General features: G+C 33.0%; 2 protein-coding genes across 2 annotated transcripts; one reads left to right on the top strand and one right to left on the bottom strand.

Moving 5' to 3' along the window:
- The first annotated feature begins 552 nt into the window (after positions 1–552).
- LOC11431578 (squamosa promoter-binding-like protein 1) lies at positions 553–11141 on the top strand. The gene is made up of 10 exons (XM_003625988.4): positions 553–1574; positions 1684–1865; positions 5901–6487; positions 7304–7378; positions 7469–7576; positions 7677–7794; positions 8129–8270; positions 8412–8556; positions 9424–10056; positions 10391–11141. The coding sequence occupies exons 1-10, from the start codon at positions 1003–1005 to the stop codon at positions 10832–10834; spliced, it is 3006 nt and encodes a 1001-aa protein (XP_003626036.2). The 5' UTR covers positions 553–1002; the 3' UTR covers positions 10835–11141.
- Positions 11142–12369: 1228 nt separating this feature from the next.
- LOC11435308 (S-adenosylmethionine synthase-like) lies at positions 12370–14825 on the bottom strand. The gene is made up of 2 exons (NM_001424917.1): positions 14708–14825; positions 12370–13756 (listed from the first exon to the last, which is right to left on the bottom strand). Exon 2 carries the CDS (start codon positions 13746–13748, stop codon positions 12564–12566), a length of 1185 nt encoding a protein of 394 aa, NP_001411846.1. The 5' UTR covers positions 13749–13756; positions 14708–14825; the 3' UTR covers positions 12370–12563.
- Between the last annotated feature and the right edge of the window lie 11670 nt (positions 14826–26495).

Here is a 26495-nt window from a genome sequence, read left to right as displayed (position 1 = left end):
TTACCAAACAGAGCCTAACTAATTTTGGTTGATTGATAGATTCTAACGTGATGTTTTTTGAGACACGCTCGTATTAGTTTAGTCATTAACTAACAATTAAAATGTTTCCCTCAAAAAAAAAATGTTGGAAAATATTACCCCTAATTTAGTAGCAGTGTAGTTCATCTTTCTTCGAATTTCGACCCTCTTTGTAATAAAAAAAACTTGGTGCGAAGTGATTAATCTTCTTCAATTCTACAACAAATCAAATGGTTGTATAAAAAAAACAAAGCAAAGAGACAAATTCGGTTTCTTAAAGGAAGAAAATTCTATATCAACATGAATGGAAGAAGAGCTCTAGATGAAAAATAAACGAGGAATCTGATGTTTAAACACGACCTACATATAATATTGAGTTGGTAGCGACATTGCATAATTTATGCAAGACCGAAGTTGAAACCTTAGACACCATACTTCTCCACATTATACGATCTTGCATACTGCAAAGTCCTGTCAGTTGAGTTACGTTTTTTATTTGCTGAGGAAATGAGTTGTTTATTAGTAAAATAAAATTCTGTGCGTACGCAATAACATAGAATATCAACATCAATGTACCATACCCTCCATTAACATAGCCCTTTTTCTTGTCACGCAAAGAATTCATCACATTCATTCACTCATTCATCTTCCATCTCCATCACACACACACACACACATCATTTTCCTTTTCCACCCAACCGTACTTCCCGCACTTTCCCAATTTCACTCGATCCATCCACTCTTCATAATTAACCTCTTCAATTCAATTCAACTCAACTTCTTCTTCTTCTTCTTCAATCTTTAACTGTAATAATCTTCAATTCTGTAGTTAACTTATGCTTAATTAGCTCACTTGTTAATTTTACTTAATTTTAATTAACTATGGCTGTGTCGGTATACTCTTACTTGATCTATAGGTAACAAGAACAGAGTATGTGTAATTAGTTGTACTTCTTTGTAATTAAGTTTGCGAATCGTGTGATTATGGAAGCTTTTCAATTGTACGGTAATGGTGGTGGTTCATCTGATTTAAGGGCTATGGGGAAAAATTCAAAAGAGTGGGATTTGAATAATTGGAAATGGGATAGTCATCTTTTCATAGCTACTAGTAAGTTGACTCCGGTGCCGGAACACCGCCAATTTTTGCCTATTCCGGTTGGTGGTGGTGGTGGTGGTGGTGGTTCTAACTCAAATAGTTCATCATCTTGTTCAGAACAGTTAGATCTTGGGATTTGTCAAGTGAAGGAAGGTGAGAGGAAAAGGAGGGTTATTGTTGTCGAAGATGAACTAGGTTTAGGTTTGAATAAGGAAGGTGGTAATCTTAGTTTAAACCTTGGTGGTGGTGTTGCTACATGGGAAGGAAATAATGGGAAGAAAAGTAGAGTAGCTGGTGGAGGTAGTTCTAGTAGAGCATTTTGTCAGGTGGAGGATTGTCGCGCAGATCTTAACAACGCGAAAGATTATCACCGACGTCATAAAGTTTGTGAGATACATTCAAAGGCTAGTAAAGCCCTTGTCGGAAATGCGATGCAGCGGTTCTGCCAACAATGTAGTAGGTTAGTTCATGTAGCAAATAGCTGAAAAATGTGTTTTTTTTATCAGTTTTACTAGTTAGATTGGATTGAGATTCATGTTATTTCATGGTATTCTTTTATATGTCAACAGGTTTCACTTGCTTCAAGAGTTTGATGAAGGAAAGAGAAGCTGTCGAAGACGTTTGGCAGGCCATAATAAAAGGAGGAGAAAAACAAATCAAGATGCTGTTCCTAATGGAAGTTCACCGAACGATGATCAGACTAGTAGTTATCTGTTGATAAGTTTATTGAAGATACTTTCAAATATGCAGCGTAAGTATTTCTTAGTAAATGAAGTTGATTGATTTAGAACCTTTGTGTTTGTGAACTATAAAACGAGTCAAGCATGTAGACTTAGTAAATGATTTTGGTGTCTAGATGGAGCAATCTTCTTTTAGTTTGCTATGGATGCAATTAATATTCCATGTGTAAAGGAATGATTGTTAAAAGTTTTTAATTCTTTCTTTGGGCATATATACCTAGTATGTTTTTTTTTTCTTTTAGATCAATGATCATTCAATTCTTCTCATTGTTTGCTTGAAAGGTATCCCTGCCACATTGCATGTTTTAACATTAACAACAAGAACAATTTTATCAATTTTTTGGATCATTGTTGACTTTGCTTTTAACCAATGGTAATTAATGTGCAATTCTTTTACCCTTTCTTATTAATCAAGACATTTTTTTAGTAAGATAATTAATCAGAATTTTAATATTGGAAGTTGATATTCCATACCATTTTAAATGAGATGGTGAAACCCATTGTTTTGAAAGGATCATACAAGTATATTTTTCTTTTTTGAAATTCTTTTTTAGCCTAATGTAAGAATGATATTGTTATAATTATTGAAATTTTCAAATGTGTGTTGTTGCATGATTTCTGAAGGTCTTTTTCTTTTTATATAGTTTTTTAATGAGAATAGGAAGATCTAGTACATAAAGGTTTATGCATAAGGAGCTAAATGGAAGAAAAAATTTGAGTTTGTGATTTTTAAGATTGGAGTTTTTTAAGAAAAAAATTGTTTCAATTTAGTGTGATGGTGATTTATTTGGTATGCATATGATATTATATGATAGTGTGCGTTGTTATAGTCGATAAATGAAGATATGATTGGTCGCTGTACTTGGACATAGACTGTGGTGGTTGTCAATTGTCAATGTTTTTCTTTTTTATATTGCTGGTGGTAGGCTTCATTATATTGAACTTAGGGAGAGTTATAAAGGGAGGTTAAGCACTAAATATTGTGCTTGAAGTTCCAGAAATTACTACAGGCATGTTCAAGTAGTTAAACAATGTTTTTGGTGGTGTGTTGAATTGATAGCAACAAGGAAGTTTGCTACTGATTTTCTGGTTTTTTCTGCTATGTGTATGCTACTGGTTTTCTGGTTTTTCTGCTACTTGATTGTAGTGTCTTCAATTCATATTTATGTAGTGATAAGGCCTGATAAAATCCTATCAACAATTTGATAAGAATTCAGTGTTGCACTCTAATAATAATACTCCCTCCATCCCAGTTTAACTGACCCATTTGTAAAAAAATATTGTCTCAAGAATCTTGACCCATTTCACTTTTCAATACAATAATACTACTTTCACAACTCCCAATTCAATATATTCTACTTTACATTTATGATAAAGAAGAATGCACCAATACTTGAAAAAGGCACTCAAAACTATTTTTCTCTCTCTTTCCTTTATACACTTTTCTTAATTTGTGTGAAATGGAAAATTGGCTCAGTTAAACTGGGAGGAAGGGAGTATTAGGTAGCTAGTACATTAGGTTCTTATTCTTAGATTGCTTTCACCAAAGGTAGGCTGGTGTACATAAAAAAGAAATGAGTGTTGCTGAATCAGTGGCAATTTTTTTTATCATTTTTGCTGTCATCCGAGGCTAGGCTTGTTGTAGTTTGAATATGAAGCACGTGCTAGTAGTTTGTGCATATATGTTATGGAAAGGAACAACACCATATGGTGCTATCACAGTAAAAAGAAGGCTTAAATGTACCTTTCTCCCCTATGTTTCAAAACGTTGCGATTTTGACCCTCTATTAAAAAAAAAACTATTTTAACCCCTAACTTTATCCCCTTTTGCAAAACCTATGGTTAAATTTGCACATTGAGCCAGATTTTTTTTTTTAGTTTTAAGAAAGTACTATTGTTTTTGGAAAAAGAAGTACTACTTTTTTTTGTCAAATAACCTAATTGATAGAATTCATCTTTTAAGATAAATAAATGGGGTGTCCGGGGTTCGAACTCCAACCCATACATATTAAAATGCATTGTCATTAAATGAGCTTTGATCAAGAGACAAAGAAAGTACTATTGTTATTATAGTGCAATGTATTTAATTTGATTCACAACAAATATACTAAGTTGACAATTAACAATCTGGCTCTCCTGTGGTCTCCCAGGAAGAGTTTCTAATGTAACTAACATTATATTACAAGAAATTAGAATCAAAACCATGTGTCTGTTAACAAATTAGTAAACCCAATTACGTGCATTATTCACCAATATTTGTAGTGCAATTTCAGTAGTTCCTACTTCCTAACTTAATAGCTGCAGGAAGGTTGTTTGTTCATTTGAAATTTGGTTAACTAAATATACATCTTGTCGAGGATATAGGGGAAGACATATTTATTACAAGGAGAGGTTTCATACTTTGACCTTGGTAGCCCGAAATAGACACGTAAGACCAGTTCTTGATCTATAATTTTCATACACAATCGACTGTAAATACTTGGCCAACATAATTTTCCTCAAGTTTCTATCACACTTCATGATGAAGAATTGGTTTAAGTTTGTTCAATTAATATCTATGGAAGATAATGGGTCGGATGGGATACATGAGAAGTGTACAGTGCTTGACCTTTCATCACTGCTCACGAGGATTCAATCGGATTTGTATCCTCTCCTTTTCCTCTCTCCTTTTCTCCCTCATGTTAGAAGAGAGATAGACACAAAAGCAATTGTTTATTCAATTTTTGTGTGTATAAGGTTTATCAAAATTGTTTGTTTGTCTATCTCTCTCCTAACACGAGAGAGAAAAGGAGAGAAGAAGACGAGAGGATCCAAATCCAACTCAATTTAGGCTTCAAAGGCTGTAAGATTGGCAGAATAGTTGAGATCTAGAGACTTTCAGCTTTCATTTTCAAGAGTGAGACCTAACATTTAAGAACTTCAAAGGAAAATAATAATTTATTTGGGTGCTCCCTCACCCTACACGTCAGTTTTGTAAGGATGAATCAGGCTCAATATGAGAACATAATATTGTGTTAGAGTTTATCCATTGGGCCACCACCACTTATATCCACTCACCAAGCCCAATAGTTTTGGACGCAAGCGGGTGGCATCCCTCACCTTACAAAGCCTGTTTTGTATGATGAGTTAGCCACAATAAAAAAAAACCAATAGGTTTTTTGGTGCTATTTGACATTACTTAGTTATACTTGAGCTTATTGCACGAGTACATCGACTAGTTTCCTTCAGAAGCATTTGTCAGTACCTTGGGGGAACAGAGTATGTAATAAGGTATTCTTCAGTTTCCAAATAAATAATAAAACGAACTGCTTAAAAACTGTCTGATTGATCAACTGATTTGAAAATGGCTCAGAAGAGACCTATGAAGCATGGACTCACACGGACACCTGACACGACACTGACACGGACACGTCGACACCGCTAATGTAAAAAATATAAGACACGGACACCGTTACATATATAAACAACTAACTTGAGCAATTTATGTCATTAGAAAAAGTTCTACAATAAGATGTCATATTATTTGACCTTTATTTATTCATCTACTGTCAAAAAAGCTAAAAATGATATAATCATCTATGGTGTGTGGAAGCAAGAGAGAAAAAAAAATTGTTTTAGATATTTGACTGGGTTGTCCGACACGGCTCGTATGAGTGTTACATAGGTGTCGGACACCGATCGTAGGAGTGACGAAGTAAAGAAAAAAACAATTATTTAGGACACCGGTCATAGGAGTGTCGGACACCGCGACACGCCTAGTCCTGGAGGTGTCCGTGCTTCATAGGAAGAGACGGCTTTTCCAAATATGTCTTAGTGTAATTAACAACTGTAATGGAGTAGAAATTGCATAGAGAAGACATTGTAATAATAGAAAGATAAATGTCAGTTTAAAAAGGTAGTGATCTTGGGCATGATTTTTACAAGCTGAAACACCAGTAGTTGAGAGCAAGAGCATTGTATTCAATCTTTGGTTTAGCATTTCTGCTATGAGCCTATGACAGGTAGTTGAAGGATGAATAATGATTTTTTTATTTTATGAATTACAGCTGACAGGTCAAATCAGACTGCCGACCAGGATCTGCTTACTCATCTTTTAAGGAGTCTTGCTAATCAGAATGGCGAACAAGGGGGGAGGAACTTGTCTAACCTTTTACGGGAACCTGAGAATCTGTTAAAAGAAGGGTCTTTATCGGGGAAGTCTGAGATGGTTTCTACTTTAGTTACCAATGGTTCTCAAGGTTCTCCAACTGTTACAGTACAGAATCAAACAGTTTCTATTAGTGAAATTCAGCATCAAGTGATGCATTCACATGATGCTAGGGTTGCTGATCAACAAACCACATTTTCTGCAAAGCCCGGTGTTTCAAATAGCCCTCCAGCTTACTCAGAAGCAAGAGATAGTACTGCTGGACAGACCAAGATGAATGATTTTGATCTGAATGACATCTATATTGACTCAGACGATGGCATAGAGGACATAGAAAGGTTGCCTGTCACTACAAATCTTGGTGCTAGCTCTCTTGATTACCCGTGGATGCAACAGGATTCACATCAGTCGAGTCCACCTCAAACAAGTGGAAATTCAGATTCTGCATCTGCCCAGTCCCCTTCTAGTTCCACTGGCGAAACTCAGGTATTTATGTATTGCAGCATTATTCTGGATTGTCTGTTGCACCCATGCTCATGTACGCAGTCCTTATACTCACACTCACCCTCCATGACTGGGATTTCGTGATTTTCTGTAGAAATTCTGGGTATTTTTCTGAAACTACAAATGTTTTTTATTGTGGTTCTTAGAATTTGTGGAACTGTCTTAATTTGTCATGCTGAGGTCGACGGGTTGACACTAAACTTCTTCTTTAGTCATACATGACGAGAAACCAAAATATAATAATGCTCAAGAATATCTGATATTCTGATGGGTGTGTGGTTCTTAGGAAGATCTGACAAGAGGTCAGAGGAGGGGAATGGAATTCATTTGCTTCTGCTTCCTTTTGACATACCGCACATGGGAGGTCTTTAGTTAGTATAAGGGGATGGGGAAGTGGTGTGCCTGAGACTAACTGAACAGTACATAATATTTTGTACTGTCAGAAAAAACATTAAGTTGAGTATTTTGATCATCCTTACCAATCCTGGTTTAAATTGCATGCCTATTAATGGCTGCGTGTGTGATGAAAATATTCATCAGACTTGAGGATAGAATTTAATGCTGAGAAATTCCATGATGGTATTTCCTTAGGTTTCAGAAATAAATGGCGCCTGCTTGTTTTTGCTTGCAGAAATTTGTGTTGTAACTACCTATGCAGGACCTTGTTTTCATGTATGAAATTGCATTCTGGTTCTAGCTCCTAATGTTTGCTTCAATGACACCCTTATATATGTTGAATTTATACTATCCTGAGATTGTCATGATTCAACTGCTAATTTGTTTGTTTCCACCATTTAGAATCGCACGGATCGGATTGTTTTTAAACTCTTCGGTAAAGGACCGGGCGATTTTCCTCTTGTACTTAAAGCACAGGTACGTTAAGCTTTTCAAAGCATCTAAGAGTAACTGTTACTATTATTTTTCCTTGAAATAATTTAATCGTACTAAGGTTTTGGTCTCCAGATTCTTGATTGGTTATCCCACAGTCCAACTGATATTGAAGGATATATACGGCCTGGTTGTGTTGTTTTGACTATTTATCTGCGTCAGGCTGAGGTTGTGTGGGAGGAGGTAAGCAATGTCCTTCTAAAACTACTAGCTGGTCTGTGTGGTTATTTCTGCAATTAGGGGATACTTTTTGACCTTACGGGGCTTATTTGTTCTTTTACAGCTTTGCTTTGATCTGACTTCCAGTTTGAATAGGCTCCTGGGTGTCTCAGATGATGATTTTTGGAGAACTGGATGGGTTCACATCAGGGTGCAGCATCAGATGGCCTTCATTTTCAATGGTATCTTGCTATGTTTCTATTGTTGTTTTTGCTATCTGTCATGAAAACAGGAGTTGGAATTTGATTGCAGTATTCAATTAAGTCCATCAAACATTATTTTGCTCAGTAAATTTACATTAAATGTTTAAAGGTTAAATTATCTACATCGAGGACTTGTATTGACACTTAATTCAAGACACTGCTGCATATTAACTTGTTTTAATGGACTTTTATTGAATTTGGTATAATGCGATGTTGCCATTGTTGTCATTGTTGTTATACTTCGTGCATGTGTCAGAGTCAGTAAGTAGTATATTTTTATGACTAGGATCTAACTGCACCTTTTCTGCTGCAGGCCAGATTGTCATCGATACACCCCTTCCTTTCAGGAGTAATAATTATGGTAAGATTTTGAGTGTTAGTCCAATTGCTATACCATCATCAAAGACAGCTCAATTTTCTGTGAAGGGTATCAACCTGACTCGCCCTGCCACAAGGTATTCTTTTCTTGTTGCCCTGTGAAATGCAATAACATTGCATGTCGAAAGTTAGATGAAAATTTAGAAAATCTCTTTGATATACACGTGCAGGTGCGTATATTTCGTTACTGTATGTCACCCTTGTTTTTATTATTCCAGGTTATTGTGTGCTTTAGAAGGGAATTATTTGGACTGTGAAGATACTGATGAGCCTATGGATCAATGCTCCAAGGATCTTGATGAGCTTCAGTGCATCCAATTTTCATGTTCTGTCCCTGCGATGAATGGACGAGGGTTTATTGAGGTGCTCTTTCTTTGCTCTCACAGATTATAAAGTCTAAATTATCACACAATAAGCCCTTGCCAAGGCTTGTGGTGTGCCTTGTCTTTGGAAAAGGCAAAGTATTCTCCGCCTAAACATTTTTGTAGCAAAGAGTAATTATAACCTGTAAATTGTTTCTACTATTAACATTCTTATAATACTGACTAAAGAACAGAACCTCATTACATAATGGTCTTGGATTTTATGCATGAAGTATGCGTAATCTTTTCTTTTGGATGGGGAGAATGCAAGTACTGTATATGTTAGTATCATTAGATTGGTTATCTGAATTGTAATCTCGATGTACTGGACCTATCTGAATCAATACTTTTTTTTTATGACAAATTCTCTGAATCAATACTGACAAGGATGATTGTATTGGTGTTTGTACTGTCTCTTAATTATTAACCTTTTAGATTTTTTTATTTTATTGAGACTGATAGTGATTAGTGATAGTGCGATACTGATACATTAATCATTGAGTTAGTAAACCGGATCAATCTTTGTTGAAGTTGTTGCTGCATACTTAGTTGAAGAAGTAGGAGTAGTATGTTGGTGGTTAAGAAGGATATTATGACGCAATAGGGATTCATGAATTTGATATCTATTCTTTAATATTCATACTGTATTTCACCTATATTATGATATTTACAGTCTGAAGTGATAAATATCGGCCAACGCCTATTCACTGTTCTAGTCCATAATTAAATGCCTCCTTATAAATTGTCATTTATATGCCATTTACATGCATCCTTATAAATATGTCATATTCTTAACTGAAGATAAACATGCCTGCATCAATGTTATGTTTCTGATCTTTTTATCTTATAATTTTCCTGAACATGCCAGATTGAGGACCAGGGTTTGAGCAGCAGTTTTTTTCCTTTCATAGTTGTGGAGGAGGATGTTTGCTCTGAAATCTGTGTGCTTGAGCCTTTACTGGAGTCAAGTGATACTTATCCAGATAATGAAGGGGCTGGAAAAATTCAAGCAAAAAATCAAGCCATGGATTTCATTCATGAAATGGGTTGGCTTCTCCACAGAAGGCAGATAAAATCTAGCGTTCGTTTGAATTCTAGTATGGATCTGTTTCCATTAGATCGATTCAAGTGGCTCATGGAGTTCTCTGTGGACCATGATTGGTGTGCAGTAGTTAAAAAGCTATTGAACCTCATGCTTGATGGAACAGTGAGTACAGGAGACCACACATCCCTGTATCTTGCACTTTCAGAGTTGGGTCTCCTTCACAGAGCTGTGAGGAGAAATAGCAGGCAGTTGGTGGAGCTTCTTTTGAGATTTGTTCCTCAAAATATTTCAGATAAACTAGGACCTGAAGACAAGGCGCTGGTTAATGGAGAGAATCAAAACTTCTTGTTTAGACCTGATGCTGTGGGTCCTGCTGGTTTGACACCGCTTCATATAGCAGCCGGGAAAGATGGTTCTGAGGATGTACTAGATGCTTTGACTAATGATCCTTGCATGGTAAGAATTCTTCTATCTTAAACTGACAAGAGAGGGTGAGATTTTCTTGCAAGTCATTTGGATCTTCACTGCATTTAATTCCTGTGCAGATTGAACCCTGTTATATGCCTAAGTTCTGTATTATAACTGTTATTTGAATTGTTATCACCCTTCCCACTTCTTGAATCAAACTATTACAAACAATGTTTGGTATGTCTATGAGCATTAACCCATATTACAACCCCCTCTTTTTTTCATAATAATTTTCATGTCAAGTTGGAAACCACGAGCATCGTGTTAGTGTTAGTGTTAGCGGTATTTAGCATTTGACAATAACTTGGGCATTTTAATTCAGGTGGGAATTGAAGCATGGAATAGTGCTCGCGACAGCACAGGGTCAACACCTGAGGATTATGCACGATTACGTGGTCATTATACTTACATTCATTTGGTGCAAAAGAAAATCAACAAGAGCCAAGGAGGGGCTCACGTGGTGGTTGATATTCCTAGCATTCCGACAAAGTTCGACACAAGCCAGAAGAAAGATGAATCGTGCACTACCTTTCAGATTGGAAATGCTGAAGTTAAAAAGGTTCGAAAGGACTGCAAACTTTGTGATCATAAGCTGTCGTGTAGAACTGCTGTACGAAAGTCTTTCGTATACAGACCTGCAATGCTGTCAATGGTGGCTATAGCAGCGGTCTGTGTCTGTGTGGCTCTTCTATTCAAAAGCTCGCCGGAAGTTCTGTATATATTCCGACCTTTCAGGTGGGAATCTTTGGATTATGGAACAAGCTGATACTTGTCAACCTACAAGGCTACAACGTAAATTTGACGGACAATTTAATAGTATGCGTTCATATACTGGCTAAACTGGGTATTTTTATTTTTTTTACTAAAGCTAAAAACTATAATGGTTTTTACATATTTATTGTTGATAAGCTTCCTTGTGAGACTGCATGTGTGGATTTGCTTGTATTGTATTCTCAAACTACATTTGTTTAAATCCTTGTTGTTGTTGTACAATAGCATAATACGTGTATGCTGCAGTGCAGCCTTCTCTTTTATAATGAGTTTATTCATCATGCGGCCTCTACTTTGGATCACTTTTATTGGTTGACTGAAAAGGTGATCTATGATATGGTACACAATTTCTTTGAACTATTATTATTTCTTTATCTGATAATTTTATATCAAAATTGCAAAAGAACTCCTCCCTCTTTCCTTTCTTATGGCCTAGTCAATCTGAGGTCATTTTGTCTTGCCACCCTTGCCAAGTCCAAACACAATCACAGTCTGTTAAGATCCATCACACCAATGTTTCGTGGTGAGCCTCCTCTTGTTCTTCACCATTCTTTTCAAATAATGTACTGGCTGAAACATTTATCATTCTAGTATTGGCAGTATTTGATGTTTAGTTGAAAAATCAAATGTTTGTTTTTACTAATACTAACTATGTATTATTGTATACAAATTAAACTTGATTTTTGTTTTTTGAGGAAAAATTAAACTTGATTTTTAAAATTAATAATAAAAAAGGAAAGGTGAAAAATTGTGTTGATTGGGTTGTTAATTCAGAAGTAATTAACATTCATTATTCAACATGAAAACCAAAAATATTTGCTGTAAGATGATGGTTTTTGACGTGGCTGTAACAATTTTAACCTAGTTGACACCACAACACCTACCAATTAACTACCACACAATCACACATCATAAAAAGAAATGATATTTGTATAACCACTTTGATACAACTTTTCGACAATTTTCTCTCATACTTACATTATACTCTTATTCTCTCTCTTTCTTTTTCTCTTTCCATTGATTTTGACCAATGAAAAAAAAGAAACAAGAAATTATCACATAAGTTATTACATATGATTGTTCAAATATCAATACTTCATCATAAAATGTGGCTATAACATGAAAATAATAATAGGTTTGTGAGAATAAGAGCACACATTTTACCTTTTTTTTATTTTTAAAAGAACGTATTGTACCTTTGTGAAACTTAAATAAGAAATTTTCAAACTCAGAAGTATGTTACTTTGAAAATGATTTTAGTTTTTTTTTTTTTTTAACTCAACAGATTGTAATTTTTTTAATTAAACATCAATAACATACTATAAAACGGTGTTTCCATTTGCCAAGTTGAAACGTTTTTATTTATTTATTTATTTTTAAACAAAAAAAAATAAAGAAATGTTTTTAGACTACGATGAGGAACATTAGTTAAAGTAGCTACTCTGAACGGAGAACTTATAAAAGATATTTTGGACACAAAGTTCCAATTATGTGAGAATGATATTTTGGACGCACTTAGAAAAAATAACATACATAAATGTGACAAAATTCTTAAAAATATTGCACCAAGGTAACAATAACATAACATTCCATTACAAAAATTAAATTGTAAGTAAAACGACGAAACAACAAAAGTAGCAACAATTAACTAAACACGCAAATTATTCATCCACACCTAATAAGACAACCGTCAAAGGGACGAATATAAATCCGCAACACAATTCTTAAGCTTGAGGCTTCTCCCACTTGAGTGGTTTCACAACTTCCCATGTGAAGTCAGGATCATCCCTTCCAAAGTGTCCATAAGCAGCTGTCTTAAGAAACCTGCTGTTGCCACCCCTCTTAAGGTCCAAGTTTATGGTGATCATTCCAGGTCTGAAGTCGAAATTCTCCTTCACAATTTGAAGAATCTCCCTGTCAGGAATCTTTCCAGTTCCATAACTGTCAACAAAGACCGACAAAGGTTCAGGCACACCAATGGCATATGAAACTTGAACAATGCATCTGCGAGCAAGACCGTTGGCCACTATACTCTTGGCTGCCTGCCTTACAACATAGGCACCACTTCTGTCAACCTTGGTTGGGTCCTTTCCTGAGAAGGCACCTCCACCGTGAGCACCCCAGCCACCATAAGTATCAATTATAATCTTTCTTCCGGTGAGACCGGCATCACCATGGGGACCACCAATGACAAAGCGTCCAGAAGGGTTAAGGTGGAAGATTGTCTTCTCATCCAAGTACTTCTCGGGAATAACAGGCTTGATAACATGTTCCTTAAGATCAGCAGCAATCTGGTCGTTACTGACAGTCTCGTCGTGTTGAGTAGAAATGAGGACAGTGTGGACACGAACTGGAACCATAGCACCGTTCTCATTGTAGTACTCGATGGTAACTTGTGTCTTGCCGTCAGGTCTCAACCAAGCGCAGGTACCATTCTTCCTAACCTCGGTAAGACGAGAACCAAGTTTGGTTGCAAGGACATGGGTCAAAGGCATCAATTCAGGGGTTTCATCAGTAGCATAGCCAAACATGTGACCCTGGTCACCAGCACCAACCTCCTCCGGGCGCTTGGTGAAGTGTCCGTGAACACCCTGAGCAATATCAGGACTCTGCTGCTCAATGTTAACCAAGACCTTGCATTTGTCGGCATCAAGACCAACATCATCAGAGATGAATCCAATGGTGCGGCATGTGTCACGAACGATCTTCTCATAGTCTACATTGGCCTTGGTTGTTATTTCTCCAAAGACCATGACCATGTTAGTCTTGGTGCAAGTCTCACAGGCAACCTTGCTGTCAGGATCCTGTTCAAGACAGGCATCGAGCACTGCATCAGAGATCTGGTCGCACAGCTTGTCGGGGTGACCCTCGTTCACTGATTCAGATGTAAATAGAAAGGTTTCCGCCATTGTTCAAGCTACACAAAACAACAAAGTATATGTTTAGTACTACAAAAGCACAAAACTTGATCACTGATAACCAGATAAGTGAAACCAAAAAAATAAACTTTTCTCGGTGCGTATCAATAGAAGATAGCTAATATTCGAGATCATACTGCAAAAGGAATAAAGCCACTTATCCGAAAACAATTGAAAGGATATCTGAAACTTTATGATTAAAATAATTTAAAAGCTATTGGTCCTGATAAAAAATTGCAGCCAAGTGTATAGCATATCAAGATTCCCTAATCACCAAGACAGAATATTGAATTTTTCAAAAATCATGAAAGCACACAGCACCATATGTCTCAAAAATCATGCTACATGAATCCTTGGGATGCGAAATCATAGTGCTCAGAAAATTAGCCAAAATTTAAATCACGTGTAAACAGACAAATTTCTTAACATGTGTGGAGAAAAATATAAAAAGAACTTTACCATAAGTCCATAACTGATTTTTAATTAAGATTAGTTTTTGCATATGAGTTATTTTTATAGTCTGAAAGAGCCAAACTGCAAAATACAAAACTCAATTTATTTTATTTATAAGTGAATATCCATAAACATGTTTTAATGGAAGAAAGGGCAACTAATACATGACATTAGCAGCTAGAAATGTAGATCCATAAACTGTAGCGGTTAGAACATATTATACCCTAACAGATCTAGTATAACACAAAACGACAAGGTTTAACAAACGAACAGGATTGGACAGGTCAACTACCTAACGGTAACAAATTCGTATAAACACTACAACCTTAATAAACTATAACAATCAGAATCATAAACAATGAAGCAATTCTAAAAGAAGAAGAAAATTCAGATCTAAAGCTGATATGGTTAATTTACAAAAAGAAAACAATCATTAAAAGACATAGAATAGAAAGAGCATGTAAATAGTAGAAGAAGAAGAAGAAGAAGAAAGGAACCTGGAGCGAGTGGGGGGGGGGGGTGCAAGTAGAAATGAAAAGGAGGTTCACTCGCTCTGACTAGAACAGAACAGGAACAGAGCAGAAGGTTATGAAACTCACTTGAATGACGGGTGTGATTAGTCCAACGACACTATCTTCCTATTTATACTCATAATACCCACAATTACTGGTCACCGGATCTTTCGGTGCGCAGTTACTTTTCACGGGGTTGGTGAGTGATTATATTAACCGGATATTGCCGGTCATTACCAACCCTTACCGGTTGCCACCGGATCTCATTTCATTTCCTCTCTCTTTTCATTATTTGCTGACCAACAGCACCTCGTGTCGTGTCGGTGGTAGATAGATCCCCTCCATCATGTCTCCTCATTCTATATTTTTTCCCTTATGCTTATATAAAATTTGATTCATTTTTCTATTATTATTAAATTAAAAACTAAATTTAATTTAATTAGTCAAAACAAAATTGATCAAAAACTAAGATCGAAGAAATTAAATTAATAGTATTATTATTATTAATATTGTACTAGAAAATCAACCCCACACTATTTATAATAATATATCAATGTCCTCGTCAGCATAGTCAACCGACAGAGACATTGCATAATAAATAAATGTTATCAATACTCATTTTTTAACACTTACTCTTTCATCGGATGAAATCAATGTATGTCTCACCACATTGTGTGGGACGAGACGCCGAGTCAAATTTGGTGATCGAGTTCAAAATCTCACCCCCCCCCCCCCCCCCCCCCATTTAATGGCGGACAGACCAGTGTTTTAAAACCCGGACCGACTCGGCCGGTCGGACTAGAGGGTGCAGCGGTTCGGGCAGGCTACAAGACCAGATATGCAATTAACCCAGTGTGACCCGGTCGGGTCAGTTGGCGGACCTGTTTTATGCAGACCTGTTTAGCCCACCATACCCGTTTTTCCATTTATTTATTTATTTTTTAATAAAAAGGCATGGCATATATAAAGACAAAAACCCTAGTAACACATACTCCCAACCCAAATGCCATTTTCAACCGCCATTCTCCTCTCCAGCTCAACCAATGAAGATGATGAATATGGATATCAAGACTATGACAATTTGACTCCATCGGAATAGTTTATTGATTAGTGAATTGTTATAACTTATTTGAGTTTCTGTTTTTTGTTAACTATGTAACTTACTTGGGTTTGTAAGTCTGTTATATTTTGATTTCCAACAATGTTTAGAACATATTATGTTTTAAAGATGGAATCTGAATTATAACTTATTTGTGATTTTTTTTTTTTTTTTTTTTTATGCAGCACTATTGTTCAATGTATGAGATGATTTGAATTTGGATTGAAATTAGCTTTAATTGTGCTGCAGTTAAGAAATTAACTAGCAAATTTGCATCAATGAATATAATTTTTTTAATGTACGAACTTTAAATAAAAAAAAAAAAGACAGGATATTTTTTTATCAAAATTTCATTCATAATGTAATTTTTTGTCATAAATTTTTTTATGTACACCGAGTCAATAGTCATGCGGTCTAATCAGTGGCCCAATACCTTGACCGGGTCGATCATCGGTCCAGGTTTTAAAACATTTGAACAAACGAGTTAATGGGTCAGCCCGCTAAACAAAAAAACTTTTTTTTTTGATAAAAAAACAATTTTTTTAATGTATTTTTTTATAACTTAATTGTTAAAAAAAAACATGTTACCCGTCCCTGTTTTTCAACGAGTTAAACGAGACGAGTCAACTATAGAAAGTGAGTTCAAAATTTTGACTCAATCTGCCAAAAATAGCGGGCTAACAAGCCGGCCCAGCAGGTTATGTTTGTTTTGCCACCCCCTACACTTGACTACTTGACCCAAAAAATGAATAATAATACATTAATAGAATTCAAACAACCGGATAAATGAATAACATATAACAATTCAACAAGTTCCTTAAAAGTATGACACTTCAATAATATTTTATTCATTAAAAATATATTTTATATTGTCTTTAATTTATACAGTAAAACTAAGTTCTCTTCTCCCCTTCAAATCACTTCATTAAAAATAATAGTTTTATAATTTTATACATGTAACTTACACATTATATATAGATAGATATTTGACATACAGTCCTCGTGAGCTTAACTTAGTTGATTGAAACAATGTATAAAACATGCAAGGTTCGAAGTTCAAATCCCGACCACTACAAAAAAAAAATGATATATGACCTACAATTTTATTCATATTTATCTAGAAAAGGTAAGAGATCTTGGTGGGTTGATGGAAAAAATGTTTCGTGAATAAAGGTTTTTTTTTTTTTTTTTTACTATAATCTAAAGTTGAGGTGATACTTCGAGGGGGAGGTGATTTCGGCGGTGAAGTGTAGGGGAAAACACTTGAACGCTCATGTCAATATAAGTTTGAAGTGCAAATTAGAGTTAGGATAGTGCGTATCTTGAGTTTTTAGTGGCATGAATCTTATATAACTTTTATATTTTAGGAAATGAAACTTATTTAATTTAAATATATTGGACTTCGGTCAAGAAAATTTTGCTATATTTTAAAAGAAAATAAGAAAGAGCTTTTTTGAAACCAAAAAAAAAAGAAAAAAGAAAGAGCTTTTTTTCTCAATATTTTGGGTTAACTATAGCTGCTGTTTTATTACGGTATGCTACAAGTCTATAATACAACGCAATATGGATATTGACCGTTTACTAATTAATTTTGTCGTACTGAACGGTTTGCTTCTTGTTGTATCATGCATAAGAAAAATGGAAAATAAGTACTATAATAAAAATTAAGCCCAAATATCTCCCTGATTTTTTCAAGTTTCACTTAAACATGTCCTTTAAGTTTCTAAGATTTTAGGTAGGTCCTTTAAATTTCGAGTTTGTTTCGGATAGATCCTTTAAGTTTTTAAGGTTTCAGATAGGTCCTTTAAGTTTCGAGTTTGTTTCAGATATGTCATTTCTATCAAATCAACTTTGGCTTAACGGAGTTTGATAGAAAGGACTTATCTGAAACAAACTCGAAACTTAAAAGACCTATCTGAAACCTTAGAAACTTAAAGGATCTATCCGAAATAAACTCAAAACTTAAAGAACTTATCTAAAACCTTAAAATCTTAAAGGATCTATCTGAAATAAACATGAAATTTAAAAGATCCGAAGATGTATTTAGTCTAAAATTAATTCACAAGAGTCCATTCAACTTGGTTGATTTGCTTTTTTTTACTCGAACTTGGTTGATTTTAGGAAGACAAAAGAATAAATAAATATTATTACCAACAAAAGAAAAGAATAAACAAATGTATAATGACAATATTAAATGTTAAACGTGGCAGTAGTGCCTTGGGTTAATGGTGTGACCTGACGTTTTTTTTTTTTTGAAAGAAAAGTGTGACCTGACGTTATGCTGTGCTCTCTGGAAGATAAATATGGCACGATTACGTAGCAACTAGCACGTCCAATACGACCATTATTATTATTATTATTATGTATGTTTGGTTTAGCTTTGGATAAAATTGATTCTGGTAGATTGATTATGACAGAATTAATTTTAAGAGAATTGATTTATGTTTAGATACAATAATGCAGAATTGATTAAACAAATTGAATGTTGTTTGAATAGTTTTGATCAAAATTGCTTTTGAAAATATAATTACTAAAATGAACATAACTAAATACAAGTAAATTAAATAAATAAATTAAAAAAAAAATACTATTTAATAAATATGTAGATCAATATTAAATGTAGATATATTATTTAATTTAAATAAATAAATTTTTTATATATTAATTTAAAAAAATAATAAATACAATCATTAAACCAATTTTTTTACAAAATATTTGTTCATACATTTTATAATTTTTGATAAAATATATTTAAGTAAAATAATTAGTTGTCAAAAATGATAAAATATAGCGTAAAAAAAGGTAAAAGAAAAAATACAGTAAATCTGAACGGAAACACCGCAAAGGAAAATTCGAAAAGGAAAATAATAGGTTGAGCGTTAAAATGATAATTATTACTATCTCTTTCGGGGGCTAATTTGGTTCTTTAAGTTTTCTGATTTAATTGGTTCATTAAATTAATTTCAAAGCAAAAAGAATGAGAATTGATAAAGAACAATAAAGAAAAATAATAGATTGTAATAATTAAAATATAAAATTTATTGGAGAATTGATTCTAGTTAACCTAAAAGCTAAAAATTGTGGTTTCAACCAAAATTGTTTTTGGAGAAAAGAAGCAATTCTGAAATGCCAAACCAAACAACTTTAAAAACTTAATTATTCTAAAATCAATTTGCATAAGTTAGATTTTAGTCAACCAAAGGATTCCCGATATATGCAATAAAACTGAGTCTAACAGAAAGTGATTAATTCCCACAACAACGTCAAAAGTTTGAACTTCGGCTCATATACTTCATATATTAATATTTTATTTACAAATAATTTTATTACAACTTAAAATGAAATTATAAGATAAAAATTGATTGTAATATTTTCAAATGATCACAAGTTATATAACATTTTTTATGGAAGAAACGGTAGTATTTTTTACAATGAAAGTATTTGCTCAAGATGAGTTTGACTACACTTTACCTTGATTTGTGTGACCGGAAAATCCAAGTTTATCCGTTAAAAAAAACAATGATATTTGTATAACTATTTTATATGAACGTTTATGATAATATTCTTTTTATTTTTTCTTATTGGTTAAGAAACAATAGAGAAAGAGTGGCAACGTTTGGACAATGCGTATACCTCTACACACAAGCCAGATTAGTCGCCTACCATTGATGTGTTGGAAACCGATACAAAAGCAAAAAAAAATTTGAGTATGAAAAGAAAAATTATTCATAAATTATCCCAAAATAGTTGTTCGAATATTATTTCTACAAAACTGTCGAAGAACTTCTGCTAAAGGTTGCCTTAGTGTTCAATTAGGATATCTCCGGTGGAAAAAACATATAAGAAATCAAAACATAAGTTTCAGACAACAGAAGTTTTATCAGATTTAATTTTGCACAAACAGATTTTCTTGAAGGTTTCTATTCTTGCATGGAGACTCCTTCAGAATAGATTGCTGACGAAGGATAATTTGTTTGTGCACGGTGTTCTTCCTCATGATAATCAGCATTGTGTGGTGGGTTGCGGCGGCATCGAGACTGCTCAACATATATTATGTTCTTGTCTGTTTTATGCTGCTTTGTGGGGACAAATTCGGTCCTGATTAGGTATAGCTACAGCCGAGCCATTATATGTGTCTTATCATTTTTATCAGTTTGTTTATTCTGTAGACGGCCCGCGTACCATTCGCTCTTTTATGCAACTTATATGGTTGTGTTCTGTGGACTGAAAGAAACAGTCGGGTCTTCAAAAATATGGACCATAACATTCATCAATTGACAGAGAAAATCAAATTACATTCTTTATGGTAGATGAAGGCTACTAATATTTTTATTTGTCATAATTTTCATATGTGGCGATCAAACCCTTTTGTTTGTTTTGGCATTGGCTAGACTGTCTGTTTTTTCACTATTATCTTTGTAACTGTATACCGTTGAGCCATTCTCTAGCACACCTTGTGCTTGAGACTCCTCTTTTGGGTTTCTAATATATATTCATTTTTTATTGTTAAAAAAAAAATCAAAACATAAACAAAATGATATTGGGTAATATGTTAATTATTTTATTCTAAAATAAAATAAAAATACTTGAGATATCAACGTACTATTTATTTTACACATGTACTATTTCACTCCTTCATACATCAAATTCAAAATATAAACTTAAAAAAATGATGTAATAAAACAATATACTCTCATCAGATATCAACGTAAAACCATTCTACATATTCCTGCATACCATTTAAACTTTTATATATTATTGATTGATCACCAAATATTGGGGTTAGTTGGGATAGTGAAGCAGCTGCCACTTACAGATATTTTATACTTTTTTTATATTAAAAAAAAGGACAGACATTTCAAATTAATTACCTGGCCTTCCTTAAAAAAAAAAAATTAACTACCTAGGGATAGTTTAACCAAGATGTTAACAAAAATAAAATGTTATAGATTTAGCTTGCAGGTAGCTCAGCGATGAACATGATGATGAATATATAAAAAGAAATGTCAGCAAGATACATTCTAATACATATTTTCAATACACTCTTTTTAATTGATTAAAATTCATTTGAGGTCCACCAAATTTATATGAGATCCACATGATTTGGTGGAACCCATATAAATTTTAATAAATCAAAGAGAGAATGTGTTAAAAAATTTATGTTGAAATGTTTGCTGCTAGCATTCTTCGTATATAAATATGTGTAAATTCTACTATGAACAAAAGTTGTAGTCAAACTTTTGTAAAAACAAAAAAAAGTTGTAGTCAAACTTATGTCAAAAAAAATTGTAGTCAAACACAATATAGGAAATAATTAGTCACCTGAAATGTATATGATTTTTTTTTTGTAGTGGTTAAGGTTCGAACTCCAGATTTTGCATGTATTATGCATTGTCCATATCAACTGAGCTAAACTCAGTAGAACAAAATGTATATGAATTAATCAACGAGGGATCAAACCAAATATCCAAGTTAATTAATTGACTAATATATATTCACCATTTTAAAAAATATATTTTGATGTTTTGCAAAAATTAAAAAATATATTAATTTTATAAGAGAGAGAGAAATTATGAGTTATTTTATAAAATTACAAAAAAAAATAAAAAAAATAGAGGGATGTACGAGACAAAGGTATATGTGAACATAACTCAATTGACAAGAAAAATATATTGTTATATGGGTTTGAGTTCGAATTCTGAAAACTCTACTTATTCATTTTAAAAAGTGAATTCTAACCATTAGACTACTTGACAAAAAAATATGTATCAAAAAAAGAACTGAAAAATGAAAGTAATAATATTAAATAGTATCATAAAAAATAAATATTTATGTTTCATTAATATCTTTAAAAAAATTCATTAACATTTTAAATTGAGAGATAAAATGGGACCTTTTTTTTTTTTTGGTCAGGAGGGGACCATTTTTTTTTCTTTTACGAAAACGAATATATTGTGATGTATCCTCTTGCAAGTGGAAATACATAGTCATGCATGATTGCTCTTTGAAAGGTGGTAAGTAGTAGGAGGTTGGTGACCAACCAAAGGACATAGCAAGATGAGTGAATAAGTAAATTAGCTTTTAGGCATGATGACAATATTAACTCAACCAACCCAATCCATTAGTGTATGTATGGGGTCATAGCCTGTTAAGTGCACTTCCAGTATCCAATTTTCCAAATTAATAATCAAAGACTAAAAGAAAAGTGCGTGATAACATCAAAATTTTCAGATCACATACGGATCCAAACATTTTAATAACTGATAAGGTCATAACATAAAATTTATATAAAAATATATAAACACATGAGCAATAAAAATTTATTTAAGTGTGATTTTCTCTCTCTAAGTTTTCTCTTCTAGATTTTCCATTCAGGGGTGGTTTTGGATCAACTATTGACCTGAAATCACCCATCTTCATCTTTTTCTCTATATTTTAATTTAAATAAGTGATTTTCATATAGATCTAAGTTTTTTCTTTGTGATTTCATCATCTAAGTGTGGTGGTTTGTTGTTCGTCGTTTTGTGCGGCGCTGTTTGATTTCCCGTCTTCTTGCGGTGTTCATCTGATTCATTTTGAAGATCGGTTATTCAATCAAAGATTTGGGCGTCAACGTTGCAGATCCGGAGGCCATGGATATTCCGGTCACTTTGATTTTATCATATATTTTTGTAGGTATTATGTCGTTATATACTATTAACTTGGATGTTGTGAGTATGTTCGCAGATTCATCCTTTACGTTTTTAGCGGTGTTGAATGATGTAATCTCTCGATTTGAATGAATGAATATCATTTTGTTTTTGTAAAAAAAAAAATTGCTCTTAATTGTTAGTTTTTTTTTTATTCCAATAGAAGCAAGGTAAAAACATAATAAGAATTGAAAAAAAATAGTGAATATGAACAATATGTAAGTATTGTTTTAACATGAATAATAAACAAATGAGGACAACTGACCCTACTTCCCAATGCTAGATCTGTGCATGAAGCAGAGGAAAAACTAAACAAAAGTTAAGCTTAAAATTCAATTTAAGGAACATTCATTTTAGAATTGAGAGATGTCTCTCAACTATTTTTTTTTTTTTTTTTTTTTTTTTTGTAAATATTATTGAATAATTTTACTTTGTCTCTAATAAATATCAAGTTAATTCAATGATGTATAAGTAAAATAATATTGAATCATGTACAAAATTATTTTTTCACTGTTAATTGAATCAATAAATTTCCATATGTGAGTTCATCCAATAGATGGGCTTATTGATCAAATGTTGGAAAACTTACATGCTACAGCATCTACTTCATTTGTGCATTAAAGAATTAGCCATAAATATTAACTATCTCTATTAAATATAATTTCGGCCTCATTTTCTTAAATTTGAGACGGAGAAATTTTTTTATTAATTAAAGTGACATTAATAGTCCCGTGAGCATAACTCAGTTGGTAGGATAATGCATTATTATATGCAGTGATTGAGATTCGAACCCCGGACACCCCATTTATTCACCTTATAAGGTGAATTCTAGCCATTAGACTACCTGAAAAAAAAAATGACATTAATTAAAGAGAAATTTTTACAATCGTTTTGTGGAAAATTTGATCTTTTATAACTCAAAGTTACAAGACCAAACTCATTCATACTATTAAGATATCACCTCAAGCAGTGGCGGAGCCAGAAATTCTATAGAGTGTGGGCAAAAAATTTATCGCAAATTCACATGTGACATAATATAAATGGTCATAAATCGAAATAAAAGAGATTCGTCATTTTTTCAACAAAAGTACAATTTGAAATAAGAGAGATGAAATATAACCTACCAATAGGGTGCTAAATAAAATTAGGATGTAAATGCCCTCCCCGAGACCTCTTTGTGGTGAATGTTCGAACAATATCAACATCGTCAAGTGACTTGAATATCTCCTGCTCGATGAATATATCATCAAGTCATTGAACCACACATTGTTGATCTTGTTGCGCAATTTAATCTTGATAATCAGGTTCGTAATTCGTTCAGTATGTGGTACACAATTTGCAATCTACAAAGTATTCGGTACGTGAGGGGGTATGCAGAATCGGTACGCTTGAATTCGTAATATTAATATTATATTGATATACTAATAACTATACTATCAACAAAGTTTGGTATACTTAAAAAATAAAATCAGATAAAACTTTTTAATAACAAAAAGATTAAATAAAAAAGAAATATTATGGTCACAAGAGAAGCCGGTCTAATTTAATTTTTTTTGTCAGATAGCCTATAAAATAATGCATTGTCCTACCAACTGAGCTATGCTCACGGGATCCGTCTAATTTAATTTAATTTAATTTATATTTTAAATTATAAGGTGACGTGGATGGGGAGAGAAGCCGGTCTAATTTAACACATTAACCAATTTATTATTAGGCAAATTCTATGGTACACCCAATAAATTTGGATGTATCGGTACACTAAGTCGTAAAATTAATAATAAATGAGTTGTTTTTTTGAAGAAAAATAATTATTTTCTATCATTGACAACTAAGATAATTAAATTTTATTTATCAAAAGCTTCGACGAAATAAAACTTAATTTTTAAGAATTTTTATTACTCATAACAATGAATATTGATTATTTTTTATGACAAAATGAAATTTTTTTAATACGATCCTTATAAACAATGAAATGATGGTTTTTCTTATGAAATGATGTTTTCTAAAATATAAATATTGACAAATACCTTTTTATTTCATTAAAGTGATCATTAATTTATATATTTTGTGAAACAAGAGTACCGGTACACTCAAAATTGTGAGTGTACCATAGAAGTTCCCTTATTATTATTATTATTATTTTTTCATCGAAAAAGAAAAGCATCTAACGGTAGATAATTGTTGTAACAAAAAAAAAAAAACTACCTCACCTTGGTTTTAAAAACCACCTTCACCTTCCCCTGATTCACCCAAAACCGTTTCACTCCATTTTTTCACCGGTTCCAATTTCACAACTGCTATTCATCCATATTCATCGCCGCTTTCACAAATTCGGTATGGAAAATAACGGCAAACGGTACGCACGAATTCCATTGGCAGAATTACTGACTATGGTTGGGTCTAATATGAAGAGAGGATCGATCCAGCCCGGGCGACTACGCCCATGACCTCAAGTGTCGGTGTCGACCTCGTGAAATTGAATAGTATAAAAATTAACATATTAATATTTACATCGACCTTATTTTTATTTGCGAAGAATCAAATCTACATGACTACGACAATATAGATGATAGATCATTTTTAAACCCAAAAGAAAAAATTTATTTATGTTGCAATCAGAGTTCTATTCTAGTTTCTCCAACGCTAATCATATGTGTTAGTGACTAATCATCCCCTGTTGGAAACCCCTAAGAGGCAACTCATAACCTGTCTATTTCTGAAAACTGTATCAAATTATCAATGTTAAGTGGAACTTTTTGTATACAAATTGAAGCAAACCTTTTGTTATTAGCTTATTCTATTAATGCATAAACTCACCATTGGTTAGAAGATAATAGGAACCAGAATGTTGGCCAAACAAGGAACCAATGAAGTAGGAATGTCGTGGCTATGAATATATGAAGCATATTCCTATATGTGTAGACCATTTACGATGTCTATACTCTATAGTTGCTGAAGGTTTGCTGGCTAAAATAGTGTATCCTCATTATAAGAAAACTACACGACACAAGTAAGTTATAAGAAATATATATATATATATATATATATATATATATATATATATATATATATATATATATATATATATATATATATATATATATATTCTTGAGGCGATGGTCGTTATAATTTTTTTTTTGAGAGAGTGGTTGTTATAATTTTAATCAATTCTCTTTCAAAAACTATCTTCTTTTTTTATCAATCCTTACAATTGATCCTTTAAAATATTGAGTCATGATTAAATGAGAAGTTTATCTTTTTTTTATTGAAATTTTATTTTCGACATATTCATAACCGATGTAGTTCTGACTTCTTCACCAGGATAATACTAGTTTCTAAGTCACTTTGAGTGCAAAATTATGATGTTGCAAGCTCTTGATCATTTAATTGTACACCACTACTATCCAATTGAACCCCATAAGGCATATTAGGATTATTTGATTGAGTTGAAAATTGTTGGTATTGATATGAGTAATTTTCAAAGTGTGAGATAGAAATATAATTTGAAAATTTGAGAATTGGGTTATTGGATGCATTTTTAATTAAAAGATGAGACATTTTGTTGACTTGTGATACATAGAAAATTGTCATAATTTTACATAAAATTGGACCAAAAATTATCGTGGTTGGGGTTCATTGGTAAATAAAATGTGTAAAAGAAAAAGTTAAAAAGAGATAAAATAAATTATATGCATCAATCATATTCATATAGTTTAACCATTGTAGTGCAATGGTAACAACAATTGAAATGGTAGTTTCTTTTTTAATTATTTTAATTCAAAAAGCTTTTGAAAAAGAAATTATAAAAAAAAGGCACTGTTGTACAATTTGAAAACGTAGTTTGAGTAAAGCCACAAAATATACTTTGTAAATTTTAACCCCTCCCATTTGCATTTATGTTAATTTCACAATAAACAAAAAAAATTAATTTGCTATAATATGTCATTTCAAGGATTCACTAGTGGTCCTTTTTACTTGGTCCATA

This window comes from Medicago truncatula, chromosome 7, assembly GCF_003473485.1.
Source record: "Medicago truncatula cultivar Jemalong A17 chromosome 7, MtrunA17r5.0-ANR, whole genome shotgun sequence".
NCBI classification, from domain to species: domain Eukaryota; kingdom Viridiplantae; phylum Streptophyta; class Magnoliopsida; order Fabales; family Fabaceae; genus Medicago; species Medicago truncatula.
This window is presented reverse-complemented; position numbering and strand designations above follow the sequence as displayed.